General features: G+C 32.3%; 1 protein-coding gene and 1 non-coding gene across 2 annotated transcripts; both read right to left on the reverse strand.

Annotated features, from left to right (window-relative positions):
- Positions 1 to 10,702: 10,702 nt before the first annotated feature.
- Positions 10,703 to 20,646, reverse strand: ATP6AP2 (ATPase H(+)-transporting accessory protein 2). The gene is given in 9 exon segments (XM_088235962.1): positions 10,703 to 11,522; positions 11,941 to 12,071; positions 12,602 to 12,637; positions 12,640 to 12,730; positions 13,776 to 13,916; positions 16,253 to 16,399; positions 17,586 to 17,684; positions 20,265 to 20,392; positions 20,567 to 20,646. Coding segments are annotated over 9 exon segments (1,017 nt in total). The 5' UTR covers positions 20,622 to 20,646; the 3' UTR covers positions 10,703 to 11,333.
- TRNAS-ACU (transfer RNA serine (anticodon ACU)) lies at positions 13,510 to 13,582 on the reverse strand. Its single transcript has one exon. It is a non-coding gene; the product is annotated as a tRNA-Ser (tRNA).
- Positions 20,647 to 21,176: the final 530 nt, after the last annotated feature.

Here is a 21,176-nt window from a genome sequence, read left to right on the forward strand (position 1 = left end):
TTGTTGCTAAAGAAACTACTTTAAAAATGATGAAAGAAAAAGGAAACGTTTTGTATAAAAACGAAAAATAATTGCATAATCAATTTAAAAAGCAGTAATATGCGAAAGAAAAAATGACTTTTAAATTATGATAGCAGACCTATAGATAATATTTTTTTATTCCTTGAGTAAATAACCAAAAAATTCTATATATTTCTCATTATGCTTGTAAATCTTGTTGCTGCCTGCAAATAATAATGGAGTAAGAAAGTTTAGATATTTACGCATAATCTCGAGCTTATGATCTGTCGATTGATTTAAATGATCGTATTACACACTGTGTAACATTCTCCAAGAAGTCTCCAAGAAAATAAGGAAACTGGGTTATGTCTTCGGGGAACTACGGAACGCCATTGATAACAGAAGACTGAGATGAATGAACCGGGTTGTGATCCCGTGGCTAGTGTCGCGGACTCACGGATCAAAGGTCCGAGTTTCGAACCCCGCTCTACCACAACTTGGTTCTCCGTTTCTAAAATTAAGTTATTTACAACTCGTTGAAAATAAACCCAAAATTGGAATGTTTGTGTAAATCATAAGAACGCCAATATTTATTTTTCACAATAAAAAAATAATTACGGGTACTTTGCTCTTGTACAGTCCACTTTAACATACGGAATATTGAACTGGGGAGGAGCTACCAAAACCAGAATAGAAGATTTAATAGTGCACTGAAGTGGTGCAAAAATCATCATCATTACATTTTTACATTACATTTTTTTGCACCACAACAGGCCAGGAGGCCTAATTACAGTGGTGAATTACATCACAGAGCACCCAGGCTTGAGAAAAATCACATTTTAATTTTTGTGTTCTCACCGGGAATCGAACCCGGAACCTTCCGTGCGTGAATCAAGCGTCTTGACCACTACACCACGGAGGCCGCCATTTCCTTTCCATTTCATTTCCTTTCCGCACCTAATGGTCCATAGAGCATTGGGTTGGTACACCAATCGCATCGTGTATTTATTACATAAAGAGAGATGATTATATAATATATGTTTCAAAATGTGCGCCGGAAAAGTAAAATAATCATAAAAATAGATCTATCAGTATAAATATTTATGTCTGTGTGATTAATATCGATACTAGACTTCAATGAGAAAGGGGAATAAAGAGATAGAAAAAGAGGTGAGATTAAGGAATAAAAAGGAGATATTTCTTCAGAGATACTGTTGAAATATCTTCGATAGTGGATGGGAGACGATTCCACAGTAGAGCCGAATGAGCATTATGGGAATTAAAAGGGTGTTTTGAGAATCAGAACGAAGAGGTAAACCATGGACTGATAAGCCTTGAAATTACTCCCTTCTCACAAACGTTCTACACGTCTATTGAAATGTGTATCATATTCAAGGACGTCATTCATACAGAGTGCATGAAGCAAACTGCATATTATAATATTAAATTATGCATGTTTACCTGATTTAAATTCTGATTCTAGAACAAAGGGTTCTCTGGGAATATACTGTTAATGGGAAATTATATGTTCCACGATTTTAAGATCAATTTCTTTTAGTTGTTTAATTTTCATGAATTGCAAATACAGAAAAATAAATATTATAAAAAGACAATTTACGTTAATATTTTTTTAAATACCCACAAATATTAAATGCCAGTGTTTGTTGGACATATATTTTAACACTTTCAGATCTGAAGCTAGACCGGCAGTGCACAACGGAATTTCATTCCCAACGAATAAATAATGTGTGGTAAATCAACGTTCGACAGGGTTATGAATAATAAAATCAGGCGAGAGTGCACATCTAAGTCAGGTATAATTGATTAAGATCACTGAAATGGTTTGGTCATGTAGAACGAACGGATGACGAAATAATGTTAAAACAGAAATATAAATGTTTATTTATTTAATACACACAACTTACAATCTTACCATAGCACAATTTATTTTATGTCACGAGTCACGACTTGTTAGAAAATTCCGTGGTAAGCCGGGACTCTTCTGTACTAAAATCAATACATTTATAAATATTATGAAGAATCAATATGAAAAATATTTTTTTTTCAAAGTATGCATGTCAAGAAATACAATACACATAATAATATTTATTATTACATGGTATAGAAAAGTTAAGACCATATATCTGAAATTTTAATTTATTACCAGCATCAAGCTATTTGAGGAATTTGTGATTTTAGATATTTATTTAAGGCAATTATATATTTTTAGAATAATAATGTTTGTGAAAGCAAATTATTCTACCAAATCCCAAAAAGGAACACTCCCACACTACCAGAAGTCAAACTAGAGGATGGGTCATGGGGTCTATCACAAACTCTGAATTCGGGCAAAAAAATTCAGGTTTCTGGGCCCCAAAATATTGAATATGTTACCCGAACATTGTAAAACCATGACCCGGATTCAATTTTAAAAATTTGTATAAAATTGGTTACTGGGTTTAGGTCGAGAAAAATCGGAAAATTTACTCAAAATACATTCTCAAATAATAAATGGCATAAATTGATGTTGTATAACTCTATAGTAAATTAACTTGTAGGTAGTAATGTTATTGTTTATTTTTGCATAAAAATGTCTGCTTTAAAACAGGTTGTACCTAGTTAGGCAGATTAGACATGACCCAGAGAAATATATTGATTAAGTGTGTATTAGTAGATAAAGTAATTGTTATTTTGTTAAAAAACTATGATTATTATTATTATTATTATTTCTTTAATAATTTCATAATTCAATTTTGAAATTAATTTTGAAACTAAGAATAAAAATAAAATATGGAGATAATTGACGGTAACGTAAGACGAAGACTACCAGGAAGACGTGGCTTGATCAGATAAACAAAATAATCGGTCTGGTCCTATCAAAAGCAGACACAACCGAAGAGCATGTATGAACGTGGGAGAAGCTAGGAACGAATGTTTTATTTATCTCTAATACTTTGGAAGTTATTTATCGTTAGTTTTTAATAAACACGCCAGTGAACGCAACTGATAATAAATCGACAAATTTCATGAAACATGTGTCAGTATTAGTATGTCATTTGTGGTGTTTCGATTTCGTATGTAGAGAGGAAAGTGCCCATTTATCAGGTACCTTTTTTGAGGTAGCATTGAAATGAAGAAAATGATCGAATTTCCTAAAAATGGCGTGCAAATGCATAACTGTAAGCAATGTCTATCATGTCTGCATGATGAAAATAATTTGTTTGGCGACTCTGCTTTAAAATATACAAGTATAAATATGAAAAAGAGAGGTTTTATCTTAGAAGAAAAGAGGTCCATATATCGGGTACAAAAGACATAATATTTTGTAAGGACACTTTTAATCAATTAAATTTCTTTACGCGCGGTGATGTAACATCGTGTTAGCACAAGCAAAAGACGGAATATTCTAAAGTTCAGACATTTGAAAAAAAAAAACATTTGAGGCATATTGTTTAATTATTCCATTTCCATAATTTATAAAAATAAACATGCAAATTTAGCCCTGTTATAGCAAAATAAATTTCAAATCATAAATACGCCGGTCATCTTACATGCGTGCGTCCCCCATCACTATTAATAACCTACTGAATCTGCTCCACACAAACACTGGCCACAAAATAGCGTCTCTGTCTTATTTTTTATGAGTTCTATCTTCGTGCTCTATCTAATACAGATTTATTGCTGTATCGGCGGACATTCATTCTTCGTGTAGCAAGGATAAATATTTTTTGCATTCAAATCCAGGATAGTAATACAAATTTTACTTTCCAAATGCGGTGTGAAAAATTCCATTTGAAGATTACAAAAATACAACTTTATCATTTAAAAGAATAAGAGAGATATAGCCAGTCTTATATCGTGTGTAGAATAGTATGAAATCACAGCCACATAAGAGTTAAGATCGTAGGGTGATCAAATTAACCATTAAAGCAATAATTCTACGTGAGCCCATTTTTATATGAATGCGAATGAACATCTTATGGTTCATCCTCGGTGTCACGTAAGGTTTTGCCGCGACCAATATTTGTGTACATTCGAGAGGCTGGTGTACAAAAAGTAAAAAGTTTACAGAATATCTAAAACTATGATTGGATAGCTCGTTTTGTCGACTACCGGAAGAAATTGGTCGCGGGTGGAAGGAGGGTTTCGGAGTGACGGCACAGCGCTGCGCGTGGAGTTCTAAATTTGGTCTTCCTGACAAACAAAACAAAAGAATCTCCCAATAACGAGAGTAACGTATGTAATTTCTCATTCACGAAAAAAAAGATCCGACGGGAGTATCGAGAATACTCCCTGCGTTTTTTTTGCATGAAATGCATTTTATTCCTTTGAAATTAGATAAATACGCTTTGATACTTGTTACAATAAACTGCGTAAACACACTCTGCATCATCTTCATCGGTTATTGGATCATAATCGTTATCTGTATCCACGAAAATAATAGTTTCATAGTTGCTCCCACTACGACTAATTGCTTCCAGCTTTTTGAGAAATCAATTTGTCCACACTGTATTTTATTCCTATTTTTACATATTCTTCCAAAGAAGTCTGCGGTACGTAGAACTGCTAAGCTGCTTACATATATACATATGTTTATTTGTTTATTCTTTCACTTTTTTTTCTTGTTTTGAAAAGCTTCTATGCCTTTTTTTCATTTTTAAAGGATCCGATTTCTTACGATTATTCAATAGAGGTGAAGTTGCCATGAAAAATTTTTTTTTTTTGTTATAAGTATATTTGCCAAAGCCTAACACTGGGTATAGTAATTATGAAATGCCCGTCATTTATCAGATACCCGGTATTGGACATAAGACGAATCTTTTTACAATTCGCAACAGAAACAAAATAGAGCGAAGACATGTCAAAATATTGCGCGCTATGCAAAGTTGACACACGGCACGCATCCGCATACTGTATACACTTACATAAATACATAATATTTAATAGAATACGATATAAACACTACAATATAATGTGAAAAAGAAAAAAGTAGTACGTTACACAGCAGTTTCATATGAAGAACATGCTTAGATATAGATTATAAAAATAAAATTTAAACAATGTGCGCATATAAAATTTTAAAATAAAAAGGATTTTTTTCATTTTTGAAGAGGTACAAAATATAATTATATTAAATATAAAGAGCAATAAAAAAATATATATCTCAAAAAAAAGTAATAATGATAACAACTAAAACGGTTAAAAATTAAACGTAAATATGGGACACAATAAATAGTACCCATACCAAAGTAAATATTGAAAGCACTATAATTTAACTCGAGTAAATTACCGTTCACCATCTTTAAAATGATTCAATAGAGTTGATTTATATCAACTATTATTTTATATATTTATTTTATTTATTATACTTTATGTTTAAAATATCAGCAACGTCGGAATAATATGTTATTGCCGAATATATGGAGTCGGTTCAGAATAGCATTTTATAAGTATACTGTTCGCGAATTGTTGCAACTAAACGGAGGTAGGCTTGACGAGTCCTTTGTTTTAGTACTTAGAAGTAATTGAGTGCTTAGTTATTAAATTAATAATAAACCTAAAAACACTTACCCTTATTAACAAAATATCACACCAAAAATGTTTCTCGATATATAATTTGTTTAAATATTTACGTAAAGCAAACTTCACGGCCGAGCTGTCAATCTCCGCACCGGATAAGTTCCATTTTTTACGGAACAATATGTTACCGCAGCTGTCTTCAGTTTACAAAATATTAGAGTACCCGGAATCAGACCACTATTCGATAAATGGGCACTATCCTCTATTTGATTCAAGTGTCAAACCGGCGGGATTTATTTTGATTCGTACGGTCTGGACGTCACTTTCTCTTCTAACGGCGCGGCGAGTCAAGAAAACAGTTGTAACGTTTTGCAACAACACAGGAAAAAGCACCCTCTTGTCTTTTTCAATCAATTCCTGGATTGACACTTTTAAAGTATCGCAAAATGGAACGCACCCAATTTTCTTCAACACGTTTTGGAAAAGGCAGCCTTTATAGTCCCAAAGTTATCGAAGGAGTTAACAAAACAGGCGGTTTAAGGTTTAAGGTTTAAGGAATCACTTTAACAATTAACATAAACATTCTGCCCATGTTTGAACATCAATATTTCTTCAATTCATCTATTTGCTGATTTTTGTGCTGAAACATTTATTGGTGTCGATGAGATTCTTTAAAATCATTTAACACAATTTCAAATCATTGAAACGTCTAATGTTTTTTTTATCTTGCGAGTCATAAATATTGAGAGCACTTTTTTTTCTATATTTATTTTGTTAAACATCATCATCACTCCCTTTCCCCACCTAATAGTGCATAGAGCACCGCATTGGTACGCCAATCGCGGCGTAGCTTGATTATTTTTGTAACATGAAGGTAAGATGATCAGTTTTACGCTTCAGGTTCCAGTCCAGGGATGCTATTCTGAACCACTCTCGCGGCACTAGAAAACAGTTTTTAGTATTTTGTATGTAAATACACGAGATAATACGGCCGCGAGAGCGTTTGAGAAAATAATTAAAGAAAACAGTTTTTTTTACATTTATAGTTACATTAGAATCGCAAAAATCCGCTCTAAATGTTTCGTGTATTTTTAATGTTATTCCCGATTTGCGAAGACACCATATTGAGTTATTTGTACACACTGTTTACTTACCTTTTAAAATTAATATATAAAACTTATAAAATTTATATTTGAAGCACTAACTTTGTGGTTATGCATTATAATAAACTAAATATACAACAAATTATTTTATTTCTTATAAATTTAAAAATAAGTGGCCAAAAAAAAATTGTTTTATTTTATTTTATATAAAACTTATTTTTAATTGAGGATATTTATTTATTTTAATTAATAATATTTATTTATTTCAAGGTATTCCTACACTGCAATATTTCGACTGACACCAGACGCGTGGATTTGATAATTTCATATTATGATACATATGATCATAAAATTGATAATTTCATTTGAAGGCCACAGGGAAAAGGAGATGAAAGTCATTTTGAGATAAATCCACCCACCACGATAAAATTACATAGGGTGGATTGATTTATATTGAATTATTTATTTAATGGCAAACACACTAACCAGTACCTACATTATGAGGCCAACTAATCTCTACTCAATTTCTATTTCCAAGAATGTTTTTATTATATTAAAAATAAGTGAATATATATAATGAGGAAGTTCAGTTCAAGCAAGCATTTTAAAAAATAAAAAAAATCTTGCTTAAATAATTGCATTTTTACGATTTAACCTAAGGAGGAAGTTCAGTAGTCAAAAAAAAATATTATGTGTTAATAGACTCTTAAAACTAAGCCAAAAGAAAATATTTTAAATTTTTATATATCATATAAGCATTTTTTAATTTTTTGTGTTTCTGAAATTACTCAGCATGTGATGTCAGAGGTTCTCTTCTGCTTATTCTGGGTCAGTTCTGCCGATTGGTCCCTTAACGGTTAGTAAGCCGGATATCTTTCACAGCTCTCTTAGCATTGGTTGATTCATATGAATTAGTGATGTCGTTCAAATAAATTAGTTTTTATTCTTTTTTTCATACATTTTCAAGAAACTTTGCCGTACAATTTAATACTTTCATTTTTACCGCTTGCAAGACATCATTTTTTGTATAATAGGACTGAAGTTACTCATAAGGACTTCCTCATCAAAAATCAAGATTTCAAAATGTAAAAATGCGTTCAACTAATTTTTCCTTTTAAATAAAAAAATCGTATCGTTTTCAAATTAGGAATATTTTTGTAATTTTTGTGAAAATGTGAATAAAGAAGTCTATATATTCCATAATCGAGCAGCAACACTGTGAAAGAAGAGGCAAAAAAATTAGAGCGGTAAATAGGTGTTGAAATTATCAATAATAAAACATTTAATGGGTAAAGATTTATTGTTGGGAATGTAGATCGAAATTATTTACACAGAAACTAAAACCAACTTTATAACTTAAGCATTCAACAACTGACATTCTTTAAGCTACTCAATACACAAAAAATCAAAACAGAAACAATAAACTTCTACGGAACACAATAATCATTATTGTGAAAATCGATGAAATAACATGATCAACTTATGACACACTATATTTTCGTCCATTACTAACCATGGAAATAAGTTACGAGTGATCTCAAGAGAGACAAAGAACATATCATTGATAGATAACTGAACAGACATGAAAGAATTACTAGGGAATGTGGAAATCAGGGCGTTTACAGGGCTTATGACTAGGGTTGATGACCAATCCACCGAAAATCCGGGAGGTAAAAAATAACATCAAAGTCTTCTTCTTCATATTTTAAAGGATCCTAAGATCTGCGATATAGAAAACTATTTGTTCCGAGATGATGAGGTTCAACTGTTCCTTTATCTTTTGGGTGGTCTTCCAAGCGGACGCTGTCCAGATGGGATTTCATTGACTGCAGAGGACACAAGTCTGTTATTGCTCATCTTGTCCACGTGGTCCCTTCAGTATCATCTGGATCTGCCCCATTTCATGTATCTCTAATTATGGTATTATAGATTCAGTCTCGGAGGGTTTTTCCAGTAATGAACCCTAAGACCTTCGTTTCAGCAGTTTAGCACCTACAATGTCATCCGCTCTTCCACAGCATAATACATGATGGGTCTCACTCGTGTCTTGTATATTTCTGACCTCACTATCAAATATCAAATGTCTTCATAAAAAGAAATACGTAGAATATATTAAATAATTTGTAATTTATTAGCGAAAATAATCAAAACTAGGTACCTTTTTTTTCAATTAAATTTTTTAATTCGATCGGCCACAATAACATCATAAAACTCTTTACAAGTATATTTTAAATACCTAAGTTCACATCTGCATTTCTGAGTCGATTATGACTTTTTGACATAAGTTTATTTACTGTTACAAAAAGGCATAGCTGCGGGTATTTGTGATTGGAAGTTTTTTTTTTATGTCTTAACATTTTTTTTAATTTACCCAACGTCTGCCCCATTTGTTTCGCTCACCGCAACTTCACAAACTCTCTCGACAAACAGTTATTATACGGCAATCGATTCCGGAAGATTTTAGCTGCATTCCAGAACTCGGAAAATTTGAAAATAGATAGCATATTTTTGAGAGAGTCCCGGAATTCCGGCAGGGTTGGCAACCCTACTTATGACCTGTCATTGTCTGGTTTAAGTGATCACTGTGTTACATTCACCATTCTGCCCAATGTTTGTGATTTCCACATCTCCAAAATTTTCGGAAGCTGTATACAGAGTTAAAAGAATTTCTCATACGTGACATCTTATGACTATTTGGTGAAGTTTAAAAACCAATATTTTTTCTATGTGACTATAGACTTATTCTTCCAACGTACCGTCTACGGCTAGAGAAAGCTTGAAACAATAATTTTCAATTCATCAAACATCTTATTTTACAGAGTATTTATTATTAACATCCAGTATTAGTCTACAAAGATCGTTTTACACAAAACAAAATAAAAGATCACAATGGTTTGTTTTTTTTTAATTTCGTGGGGTAAATTTTCAAAAATATACTTATAAAAGATAATATTTTTAGAAGAGTTCCGGTTGCTTCGTTGAGTTTTAATACAGTAACAATATATTCTACTCTTAAACGCTGGATTACTAAAACCCAGAAAACATTATTTTGCTAAAGTGTGAAGTTAATTTGATCTATGCCCCATGTGAAAGTATATGCATAAACTATTTTTTGTTAAGTCATCCACTGGATAAAACATCAATATGTTTATACTTAGTTAAATATCATAAATATAATACTGAGCATATAACACATTTATAGGAATTAAGAAAAAAGTAACACGTTGTTTAACTATCCAATAAAAATTTACATCACACTTATTTAATTCATTCATAACCATTACAGAAACGTACTACATAAACCAAACTGATAACATAAATGTAATAATTCTTACAATATTTACAACTATACAAAAAAAAACTGCAAAAATATTAACATTCAATGTTAAATTATAATCAATGATGTATAATTAAATAGACGCTTAATAGCTGGATCTTATATATGGCCAATATTTATTTGCCTTCAGCAAGCGGAAATAAAGAGATAAGGAATCGTGATATACATACTCTCTTAGTTCGGATTTCTGCGTTAGTCGTTGTCATACTACGATACTAAGCGCTACACGTGGTGTAAAAAAAATCTGACAATTTGAAGAAACAGTGGCAAAAAGAACTGATTTATTCATACAATTTCCTACAATAACTCTGTTTCTTTATCTCCCATGACTTTAAATTTGTCAAACAGATGTGAAGTCTCGGGAACAATATGTCATTGGGTAACAATAATGAAGAAAGGGAAGGGAAGGAAAGACCCACGAATCAAAATGCCATTTTCTTCGCGCTAGTAACGTGTGTATTAATTATACATCATTGGTTCTAACTGTAAATTTTATACAGTATTTTTATGATTCTCTTTTCAATATCTTAATAAATATATAATACATTATGTGAGTGCAAACAAAAAAAGAAACATTTGATTTAATTAAACATTAGAGCATTTCTTGTTATGTCAAACAAGAATCACGTGAATTTGAAAACAATGTCAATATTTCAATTAACAAAAACATTTTTTTTTTTTTATTTAAAATTTCACAATTAAATGCTTATTTCGCACTATGTATTATGTAAATTACATCTGATTTCTTTGTTACCTGTATTCAATAAATTATTCAACATTTATATGTTATTTGTGACTGGAAAAAAAGGTAAATATAAAATTATTAATGCAATAACATTCTTATATTTATATCAAACTATTTCTTCAACATATCTACGACCCTCGTGGATCTTCCTTAGTAACATTTCTATTTGAAAATTATTTAGAAAACGGAGGTATTGTATGGTAGGATAAACAATGAAGAAATTAGCATGCTAGATGCCTTCAAGATTTGTTACTAGAGGTAAAATCCCAATGATGCGCAAGGTGGTCAAACTATCTAGACTCGGAAATTACTGTCATTTTTCATCGGCACACAAAAAATATATTATCTTAACTCACATGATAAAAGTCTCGAAAGTTTATAAAAATCGTTTTCAATGAAGAAAAGATTTAAGTAAATTTTTTGGGATCTTTTTTTAAATCAGTATGGTTCAGGAGAAATGAAAACTATTTGTGCGACAAATTTCCTAACAGAGGATGTCGACAACTACTTTTAATATTTAGATGCAAATAGTATTCCTTTCAACTTTGAAGACATTTGATAAGTACTTACAATAATCAACTGATTTAAATCATAAAAATTAAATATCAGTTCACAGAACACAATTAGGTTAGTTCTCCTTCTTCATACGATTACTGGTCATACGATAGATGATGGAGTCCCTCCCAGGGTCCATGTCTCCGATGACGTATGTGACAGCAATCAGAGTAAAGATCAGGACGACGGAGAACCAGAAGAGGATGTTGAAAATGACGGGGTAGTTATCAGTGTAGGAGTCAGCAAGGTTCAAATCGGCAAACTGTAAAACATTAATATTTTAACAGTAGTAGTGAATACTTATAGATATTTATGAATATTGAACTAGATTTTTTAGTGGGCATTAATTAGTTCATTGTACATATTCAACACAAATATGATATAGACTTAACATGTAAATGAAACTAACTGATATGTAAATAATATAACTATCTTCTTCTTCATTCCCTTTTCCGCATCTAATGGCACATAGGGCACTGCATTGGTACACCAATCGCAACATATCTTGATAATATTTGTTACATGAAGGAAAGATGATCAGCGAAACTAAAGGACGTGGGATTGACATGGGAGGAGGTTAGAGTGCTGGCTAGCGATAGAATCTCCCGGAGGCGTTTGGTGATGTCCACACGCTCCACTTAGGAGTGGATATGAAAAAGAAGAAGAATGCTAATACATACATCAATTGTGGTTTGAGCCAGAAGACTTCTAGTACGCCTGGTATGGGACGCATTACTGCAGATGGCAGAAATCAGGACATCACCATCATAAGCTTTCTTAAATGCATCTCTCAAGTCACCCAAAGCTTCACCTGAAATCAATTTAATGGTATTATTTTTAAATGTACTGAAAAATAGCTGTAAAATGTAATTAAATTAAATACAAACATACCAGTGTTGTTAGTACATTAATCAATGAAAATAACCATCCAAACGTTTTGTGTTTGAAACAAACGTGGCTAATGTAAGGAAAAAAAATGTAGATGGTACCTTTTTGATAAGGTGATATGGCAGTCTAGGCATTTACAGGACTTATGACCTGTCACTGGCTGGTTTAAGTTATCTCTACACACTGTATTTGTATTCTTCCTCTGCCCGGATATAGGTAAAGCCTCGAGATTAATAATGCGCTACAGCTGTAGAGATGCCACTTTGCTCTATTGCATAGAATAAAAGCGTTACAAATTTTTGGTTCATCAGACGGTTTTGTTGCTGCGCTTGCAATTCTCGACCTATTGTTTTGCTGTAAACTATGGCTAACTTCGTGATTGATAATCCTAGAATGATTTTTGCGGCAGCACATTATGACTGAGGGCAAAACATATAAATTTGAAACACATACCTAACAGCATTTTGGCCTCCTTAGTTGCCGCAGAATCGCTCCGTGGAAATCAGACAAGGCGTGCAGAGATTTAAACTGTATCCAATAGAAGTCTACAATATTGTCAGCAACAATAGCTCCACTTTGTACCTGAAAAATGATTGATGTTTTATATAAATTTTGTATAAACAGACAAGAAAATCGAAATTCATTCAATAATTGGAATAATTTAATCCAATAAAAAAACAACAAGCGTTATTAGTTATTATCAATAAAAAAAAAATCTTAAAAACTCTAAACTGGATTAAGATGTATATTTTTTTATTTTTTATTTATTAATAAACAAATTAAAATACAATATTACAACTAAATACAATTTTTTACAATAATCAAATACATATATTTACATTAACGTTTCCCATTACGTAAAAGAAATAAACAATTCTTGTGTACATAATGGGGAGTAACGTCTTACAATAGATTATTTTATTTTAATCAATAATATTTTCAAAATAACATATATAAATTACAAAAAATATATTAACGATGTTTTCAATCAGTGTTACATAAAGAAGAATTATAGATGTATTTTTTTACTTCTTTCTTAAATATATTGTATTCCTGACTGTACTTTTTATTATCTTTGTTCATTTCATTAAAGAAAAATATTCCTCTATAAGTAAAATGATGTTGTGCAGTAGTTGTTTTTAATTTAGGATACTTTTACTATTGATACTTTTATGGTCATCCATTCATTCATTCATTATTCCCTCTAAGCAACTGATGGTGCATAGGGCACTGCATTGGTGCACCAATTAAAGTGTCTCTCGATCATTTTTGTTACATGAAGGTAAGATGATCAGTTTTATGCTCCAGGGACTATGAAATATTCTAGTTTGAAAACACCCTTTTAAATAAATATTTCATATCAACCATGTCGGGAATCGAACCCGAGACCTCTTGCATAGTAGGCAAACGCGCTAACCATTACACCACGAGGCCAATTTTTATGGTCACAAAAGGAAATAAGTCCGTTTTTTAATAAGAGGCTTATCTCTCGCCTGAATAACATTGTTTTTTTTTATTTAACATATTAGTACTGATAATGGATCCAGACACAAATTAGTACTCAGTGCTATAATGAATAGTTTTTTTTTAATGGTCAAATAAATAATAAATATATATTTATACTCACTTTCTTCGTAATCTCCTGAAGAAGTTCTAATTCTTGAAGGAAGAGAAAATCTTCATCGTTTGCCTTTGGTTTGAGAGCGTTAAGTGTATACTTCCCAAGTTTACCCTTTACCTCACCAAAAATATGTTTGTATTCATTAACCTGTAAATCATGAATTCAATTTAATGGTTTTAAACCAGAATGTATACAATATTAGTATCATCATTAGCCAAGACTGAATGGATCATTATTTTCTATATCAAATTCAACAATGAAATAAATCCAATAAATGTACAAAGGAGTATTATTATTCTGAAAAATGGGGGTCAATGCTATATAAGCTCCACTGCGACCTGTGTAGATCTATTGTGACAAGTCCCGTAAATTAGTTCTCACCTACTAAACCTAGGTATTTCAAGACCCTGGCTAGTGAGTATTCTCATATTACTAAATCCCCTAAGCCCAGGTCCTTGAAGTATCGGGCTAATAGGTAGGGGGCGAATGCTCTAACATCCTCGGGTTTAACCAGTGGTCCCTGAGAATGCGGCTTCTTTTGTGATATAAAGCATCATATTCATAGAATGTGTATGGGAGTTTCATCGTCTGCACTGCAGAACTAACATCTATATCATCTACATATACACACATTAATACAAACGTCACATACATATAATTATGCAAACTCTCTTCTTAAATATTAAGTATTACTAGAGTAACAGTAGATTTGTTTAATTAGGTTGTGTATTGTTAATATATTTCGACTTATTTTTATGTAATAGCTCTAAAAGTCCCAAATAAAATAAAACAAATAAAATATCGAAGGAGTATAGTGTAACTATGTTCCGCGGAACACTAGTGTTCCAGGGAGCCTGAATAGCTGTTCCACAAAAAATTGGAGTACTTCTGTACGAAAACAACTCATTTGCAATATTTTCCTAAAACTAGTAAGGACGATTCCTGGGATCCGAATCCATTTTCCATGATATATAAAGTAGACTTGAGGGAGCGAGCGCAAGTGATTAAGAAAATCTAATTGATTTCATCAGTGACTGATTTGACACAAAAATACAAAGATTAAATTATACCATGACGAGTTTGTTAGAAGAGCACACCAATATGTCAAAACAAGACATCATTGTTTACTTCCGTTTTTTAAACTTATTTGTGTGAAGTGGGATTTTCTAGTTATGGTGCAACAAAGTCAAAGTGCAGAAACAAGCTCGATGCCACAACAGATATATGTAAGAATTCAACTCAACAAGTGCCTGAGATATCAAAAAAAATTGCAATTCAAGAACTCAAAATCATCTGAGTCAAAGAGACTTTTATTCACTCATATTTTTATGTAAATTGTTATAATTATTAAATAAATTTTTCATTAACATTTATTTTTAATTGTTACGAACCATCCAACCTAAAAAATTAGCTTTGGGTTTGGTTAAAATTTTTGGATTTGCAAAGTGTTCCGTTGCTGAAATACATTAGGAAACCCTGGTGGAAGTGATGAAAGTTCCAACTGGATGAATTAATTTTAATAATTTGCGAAAAAAGATTTTAACCGTAAATTTGGGACCCTATTTCTGCAATAAAAAAAAAAATAATGGCATAAGATGTTTGGGAGATTAATTCACAATAAAATAGATAAATAATGTAAACATTTTCATCCAATTCGTAACAAAATAATTTACATTTATATCCGTTTTATTCAGTTTCTTAATCAATATAAAAATATTTCCAATGTAATATTTCATAGACATAATTGAACTTAGTTATCCAGAAAGCAACCAGCCATAAAAAGGTGAAACTGAGATAATGGCACCTTTGTGAAAAGAGTAGAAAAGAGAGAAAAGAGAATAATCAAATCTACACAACGGTTAGAATGTTTTTGACTTTGAAAAATGATAAATAATTATGATACATTTGTTTTTTTATATATTACAAACAAGAATCTAATTATGTATTTGACTAGTTTTAATGATTTTTTTTAAGTATCGTAAGATTTTTCTAGTCCTGTGGGTGTTTTCTGCAAATTGAGAAATGCCGTTTTTGTTATCGACACTATTTTCAGAAAGTGATTATTACAGTTTTTTGTATGAAAGTGGTCTGGTTGATTTTAGCAGAACATAGAATTGATCTTACTGCACATGATAATACCAATATCGCATTTTTAAAATGTGTCGACTGGCTGCTTTCTGCATAACTACGTTCAATTTTGCATACCTAAATATGTATTACTTATACAAGCTGTTCCATTTTTCAATATGGGGAATTAAATTGACATTCTGTGGATTCAATTTGGAAGTCGGCACATCCCTCGGTCGGAACTGTAAGGCAACTGCCCTTAAAAATATTATTATTATAGAAAATAGTGCTATCTAACCAAACGCTAAACTGTCGCGTACATGCCTGCTGTAAGAAAGTTGTTGTTGTTTTTTACTTAGCTTTTAGAGTGATTTCATTTTAATATATTTAAGCAAATGAATATATTTAAGACTCACAGCTTCAGGCCCCTCGGACAAATTGATGTTGACCAGGTGATTGCCTCCCTCGGGAAACCTCTGCAGAATACGGCGCTCCAGTGACTCCCAGATGTTCCACTCATTGTCATCTGTTATCAAAGGGTACTTGTGTCCCTTTAGATGAGCCTAGAACATTAAAAAAATAAGTTTTATTATTATCATCGTTTTCTTTCCATACCTAATGTTACACCGACCGCAGCGTGTGTTGATCATTTTTGTTACATGAAGGTTAGATGATCAGTCTTACGCTTCAGGTACTAGTCTACCAGTTCGGATACTCTGAAATATTCCAGTGTAAAAACACATTTCGAAATAAATTTTTAATAAAATGTCATCGGGAATCAAACCGGAGACCTCTCGTATAGTAGACCAACATGCTGACCATTAGCTGACGAGGTGGATAAATTTGCCATTATAGGGTTTTAAATATCATTCAGAAGTATAAATGACCAACTAACATTTAGCTCGATACTACTATTATAATTAATATATACTGACATTCATTACAACAGAGAGGGATAACATTTCTGAGAAGTATAGAAATCTAGGCATGTACAGGGCTTACGAACTGTCATTGGATGTATTTAAATTTGTTGCAACAGAGAGGGAAAACATTTTTGAGAAGAGATTAAGGAGTCTATGCATTTACAGGGCTTATGATCTGTCATTGGCTGGTTTAAGTGGCCACTTTACACACTGTAACATTCACCATTCTGCCTAAGATTTAACATCAAAATTTCCTCAACTATTCCATCTGTTGACTTTTGTGAAGTAAAAGAGCTGAAACCTTTATCATGTGGGTAAGATTCATCCGGCTGAACCAATTCACCTACTAGGCAACGCCTGAAAACAATTTTCCAATTTTTTATACTTCTTCTTTTACAAGGTAGTTAATTCAACAATGTTTTGAGTATGTCCAAATGCTTGCAGACTGGCTGGATTTTCTCCCTAGGCAATGCTTTAAAACACTTATCAATTTTTATACTTTCTTCTGACAGTCAAAAGAAAAAAGATGTCTTCTGTATAATGCTGACTACCAACATAAATGGTTGGTTAGTTGGAAGAAATTGCCATTTGGCAATAAGCCTGCCAATGGACAAATAACTTTATGTACGAAAAGTTAAATAAATAAATAAGCAGAAAAAAATAGAGAATAGATGCCATAGTTAAATCAACAATTTTTAAAAAAATATCCGCCAATAATATTCCAATGTAGAATATTTATCTGGGACCGTACATTATAAGAGGATATGACCATATCCTGATCTTTACACACATACTCCACATTAATAAATATTAATTAAGATTTAACCTTCGATCCGAGAGATGTCACTCCATCAATAAAGACAGCCACTACTGCCTCCGGAGATCCAAAAGGATCATTGATGGTGAGGCCGGGCCATTCTGAACCCTGAAACAGAAAAGAAAAATAATTTCAAATACCATCTTAGTTCCAGATTTACAAATACACTGCAACAAATTATTTAATAAGAGATTTGATCAAAGTATACACAGAAAATATGTATTTGTAAGAGCTTATTTTTTCCCCTAGATTGGTACACATGTTAATAATTAATCCATAAATTTTTAGCCATATTGGAAGTGTAGTTGGTTTTTGACAGAGAAATTGGTAAGACACATTTTGGTGTGATCGGACAATTTTCAAGATTATTTCAGAGCAAAAATGACAGACGCTCGTTCGCGCCTCATGTTGGCATCTTTCTGACAAAAACCCAAAACGCATTTGTGTCCCAGCCACCATATTCACCAGACTTGGCGCCCTGCGACTTTTTCCTGTTCCCAAAGATAAAGAGGACTATGAAGGAAAGACGTTTTGCGGCCATAAAGGAGATACGGATCAAATCGCTGACGGAGCTGAAGGCCATACCAAAAAGTGCATTCCAGAAATGTTTTGAGGATTGGAAAAAACACTCACATAAGTGTATTATATCCAATGGTGATTACTTCGAAAGGAACAATATTAATATTGAAGAATAGATTAGTTTTTTTTGTAATACAGTGAAACCTCTATCTATTGTTTTTAAAGGGACCTATTAAAATAAACTATTATTATCATATTAATTTTAAGAGAGCAGCTTAAGTTGATATGTTTAAATTTATTTAAACAAAAGTTAGTTGTTGGCGCGCTTTAACTTTTCCGAAACAAATCTAGTCCATTTTTGAACCCATTGAAACTACACATTGAGATCAGCTCTTGTGGCAGCTCATTCCGACCATCAACAACCCTATTGCTCAGGAAATGCTTCCGTGGATTTAAATTGAATCTTGTTTTCTCCAGCCTGAGACTGTGGCCTCGAAGACGAGCATCTTGTTTAAGCTTGAACATGGGATCCAAATGTGGGCAGTTATGGTGACTGTTGAGTATCTTGTATGTCTCTATCAGGTCATCCCTTTCTCGCCGTTCCTGCAGCGTTGTGAGACCGAGAGTTTCTAGTCTCTCCACATATGGAAGCGGTTTTAGGGTCGGCGACAACTTTGAATGAATGCAGAAAAACAATGATTGCGGCGAGAGGTAAATACAGACGGATCAGGTAAAGATACCACCCTCCTCATTCGCATTACCTTTAGCAGGATATTATTTTTTTAAGTAGGTGTGAATAAATGTACTCAAATTAAATTAGAAAACAGAACCAAAAAAAAACTTTTTTGCATTGGAAATAATCTTTCATAGAGATTTATTTTCAGTTGTTTTATTTCCATAAGTTTTTCGGCATCGGTTATTGAATATACATAACTCAAAGATTGTGCATGCTTCTGAAAATGAAGGTACAGGCGGATCCTCTGCATCGGTGCCGACAGCCGTAATAAATTGTTATTATTTTTAAAATTTAAATATCTTTTCAATATGGCCAACTTTTTTATTTAAAAATTAACCAATCGTATAACATTCAACCTCCTCCCCTCCCTAATCCCCACCCTTACAAACATATCGCTGAATACTATTAACCTAATTTTAGTGCATGTTCGGACATGGCGGTGTTTGCATCCCCTTTAACTCTGCATATAATTGGTGTATTTTTTCGTAAATACTTTGTATACTACGGTGATGGTAAAGGTGAAAGTGTATTTTAGTATTTGCATGTTGGTGTAGTGAGTGGCCTAACGAAGAGGTGGGTACGTCTCAAAACCGGTAGACATAAAAAGTCGGTAAGTAGTTAAATAAGAACATTAATTAACAATAATGTTATTATTTCTCTCTCTCTCTCTAATGTTCCGCGCATTGTTACGAGTGCCGTCAAATATTTATACGAAATATGTTAATTATGCGGCATAATTCAAACGATTAATACGGTAAAATGGTGAATAAAGAAACAATCGATGCAATCTATATTTTGTATGAAATTAATTTGATGTTAGAAGAAATAAACGACACATCCGAGAAAACGATTATTCGAGGAACAATAGATAGGTTTTACTGGTAGTGTTTACGGCTCCAGACTAGATAATTGAGCTTCACCCTTACTCTACCATAACACGATTCCCATTATACCAAGCACAGTTCTTTGAGGCTAGTTCAAAATGACCCAAAAATGAAAATACTTACTAGTTTGATAAGAACGTAAATGTTTATTTTAAACAAAAAATATATACATTTAAAGATGGCGTGTTCAACTTTGCAATAAGAGGGCGACATCTAACAAGCATGAAGAACAATTCCTTTATTAAGAAAATCCAAAAATGGAATGCGGCACCTCCTTATGGGTCAAGAGGACAATCAGTAACAGTGCCTTAGTCATTTTACCACAGGGGCCGCCAATAATAAAAAATCTACCGTTTTATGTAATTGTAAAAAATCATGTGATAATTACTAATACTTATAATAAATTCACAAAAACCTTGAAAACATGATGTAGAAATATTTCAATGTAGCAAAACAAAAAAAACTATTTAGAATTACGTTATAGTGAGAAAAAAACAGAATTATTGGTTTTAAAAATGTTGATTTTAGAATAGATTCAAAAAGCCTTACATGTTCAACAGAAAAACCCAGAGCTGCGGAAAACACCTCCTTGGTAAGGCTTTCTTTCAAATGGTCATGTCCAGTAAACTTCAGCGAATCTGGGCTGTACAAAATGTCGAATTCACCGGAACACAGTCCTAAAATAAAATATATTGAATAAGCTGTTAATAATAAAGTAAGAATTCTAGAGGGATGGGCATAATATGGATAACTAATGTTTATGACATAGATATTAGAGACTTCCAGCAGGTCAAAAACACTTCAAGCATTTTGCACTATCAATTTCAAAAGTAAAATCAGTATACTCTTACCATTTTGGACAAATGCTGTTAAAAATATCGCGGCACCGAAAATTGACATGGCCATTTTTCACAAAAGTCATATGATTTTCAAGAGTATTGCCATAATATAAGTTAAATAATAACCTTGCCATTGGTAAATAAATATAACAAAATTGTAAAAAAACTGGGGTTAAAATATACATGCAGGAACTTATACAGTCGTATAGTCGTGCCTGATTTTTGCGATTTGGCCCAACAGAATAGTACGTACTTCAACCATGCAATGATAGATAATAAGCTCTGAAAATGCCCTGATTTACGTATTCCCTGCTGGGAAATGCTGCCTATCTCCATTGTTATATAATATTATGTTAATCTCGATAACTCTTGAAAGGCTGGAATCTAAATTTTGTCTGTCTAAATCTACAAGCATTAAGACATATTCAATGAAACTTATCTTGTGATGCCAGACACAACGAGCTGTGAATAGGAAACCAACGATCTCATGACAATGATTTAAATCTTGTTTTACCCGAAAATTATCGAAATTAACGTTTTAGGATCATTGTGTCGCAGTTTTGGTGGTTTACTAATAAACCGAAAACAAACCAATATTTGAGAAAAAAAACCGTGTTGTGAT

The sequence above is a fragment of the Micrasema longulum genome, unplaced genomic scaffold (genome assembly GCF_059751315.1).
Source record: "Micrasema longulum isolate JH-2025_06_02 unplaced genomic scaffold, ASM5975131v1 h1tg001478l, whole genome shotgun sequence".
Lineage (NCBI taxonomy): Eukaryota > Metazoa > Arthropoda > Insecta > Trichoptera > Brachycentridae > Micrasema > Micrasema longulum.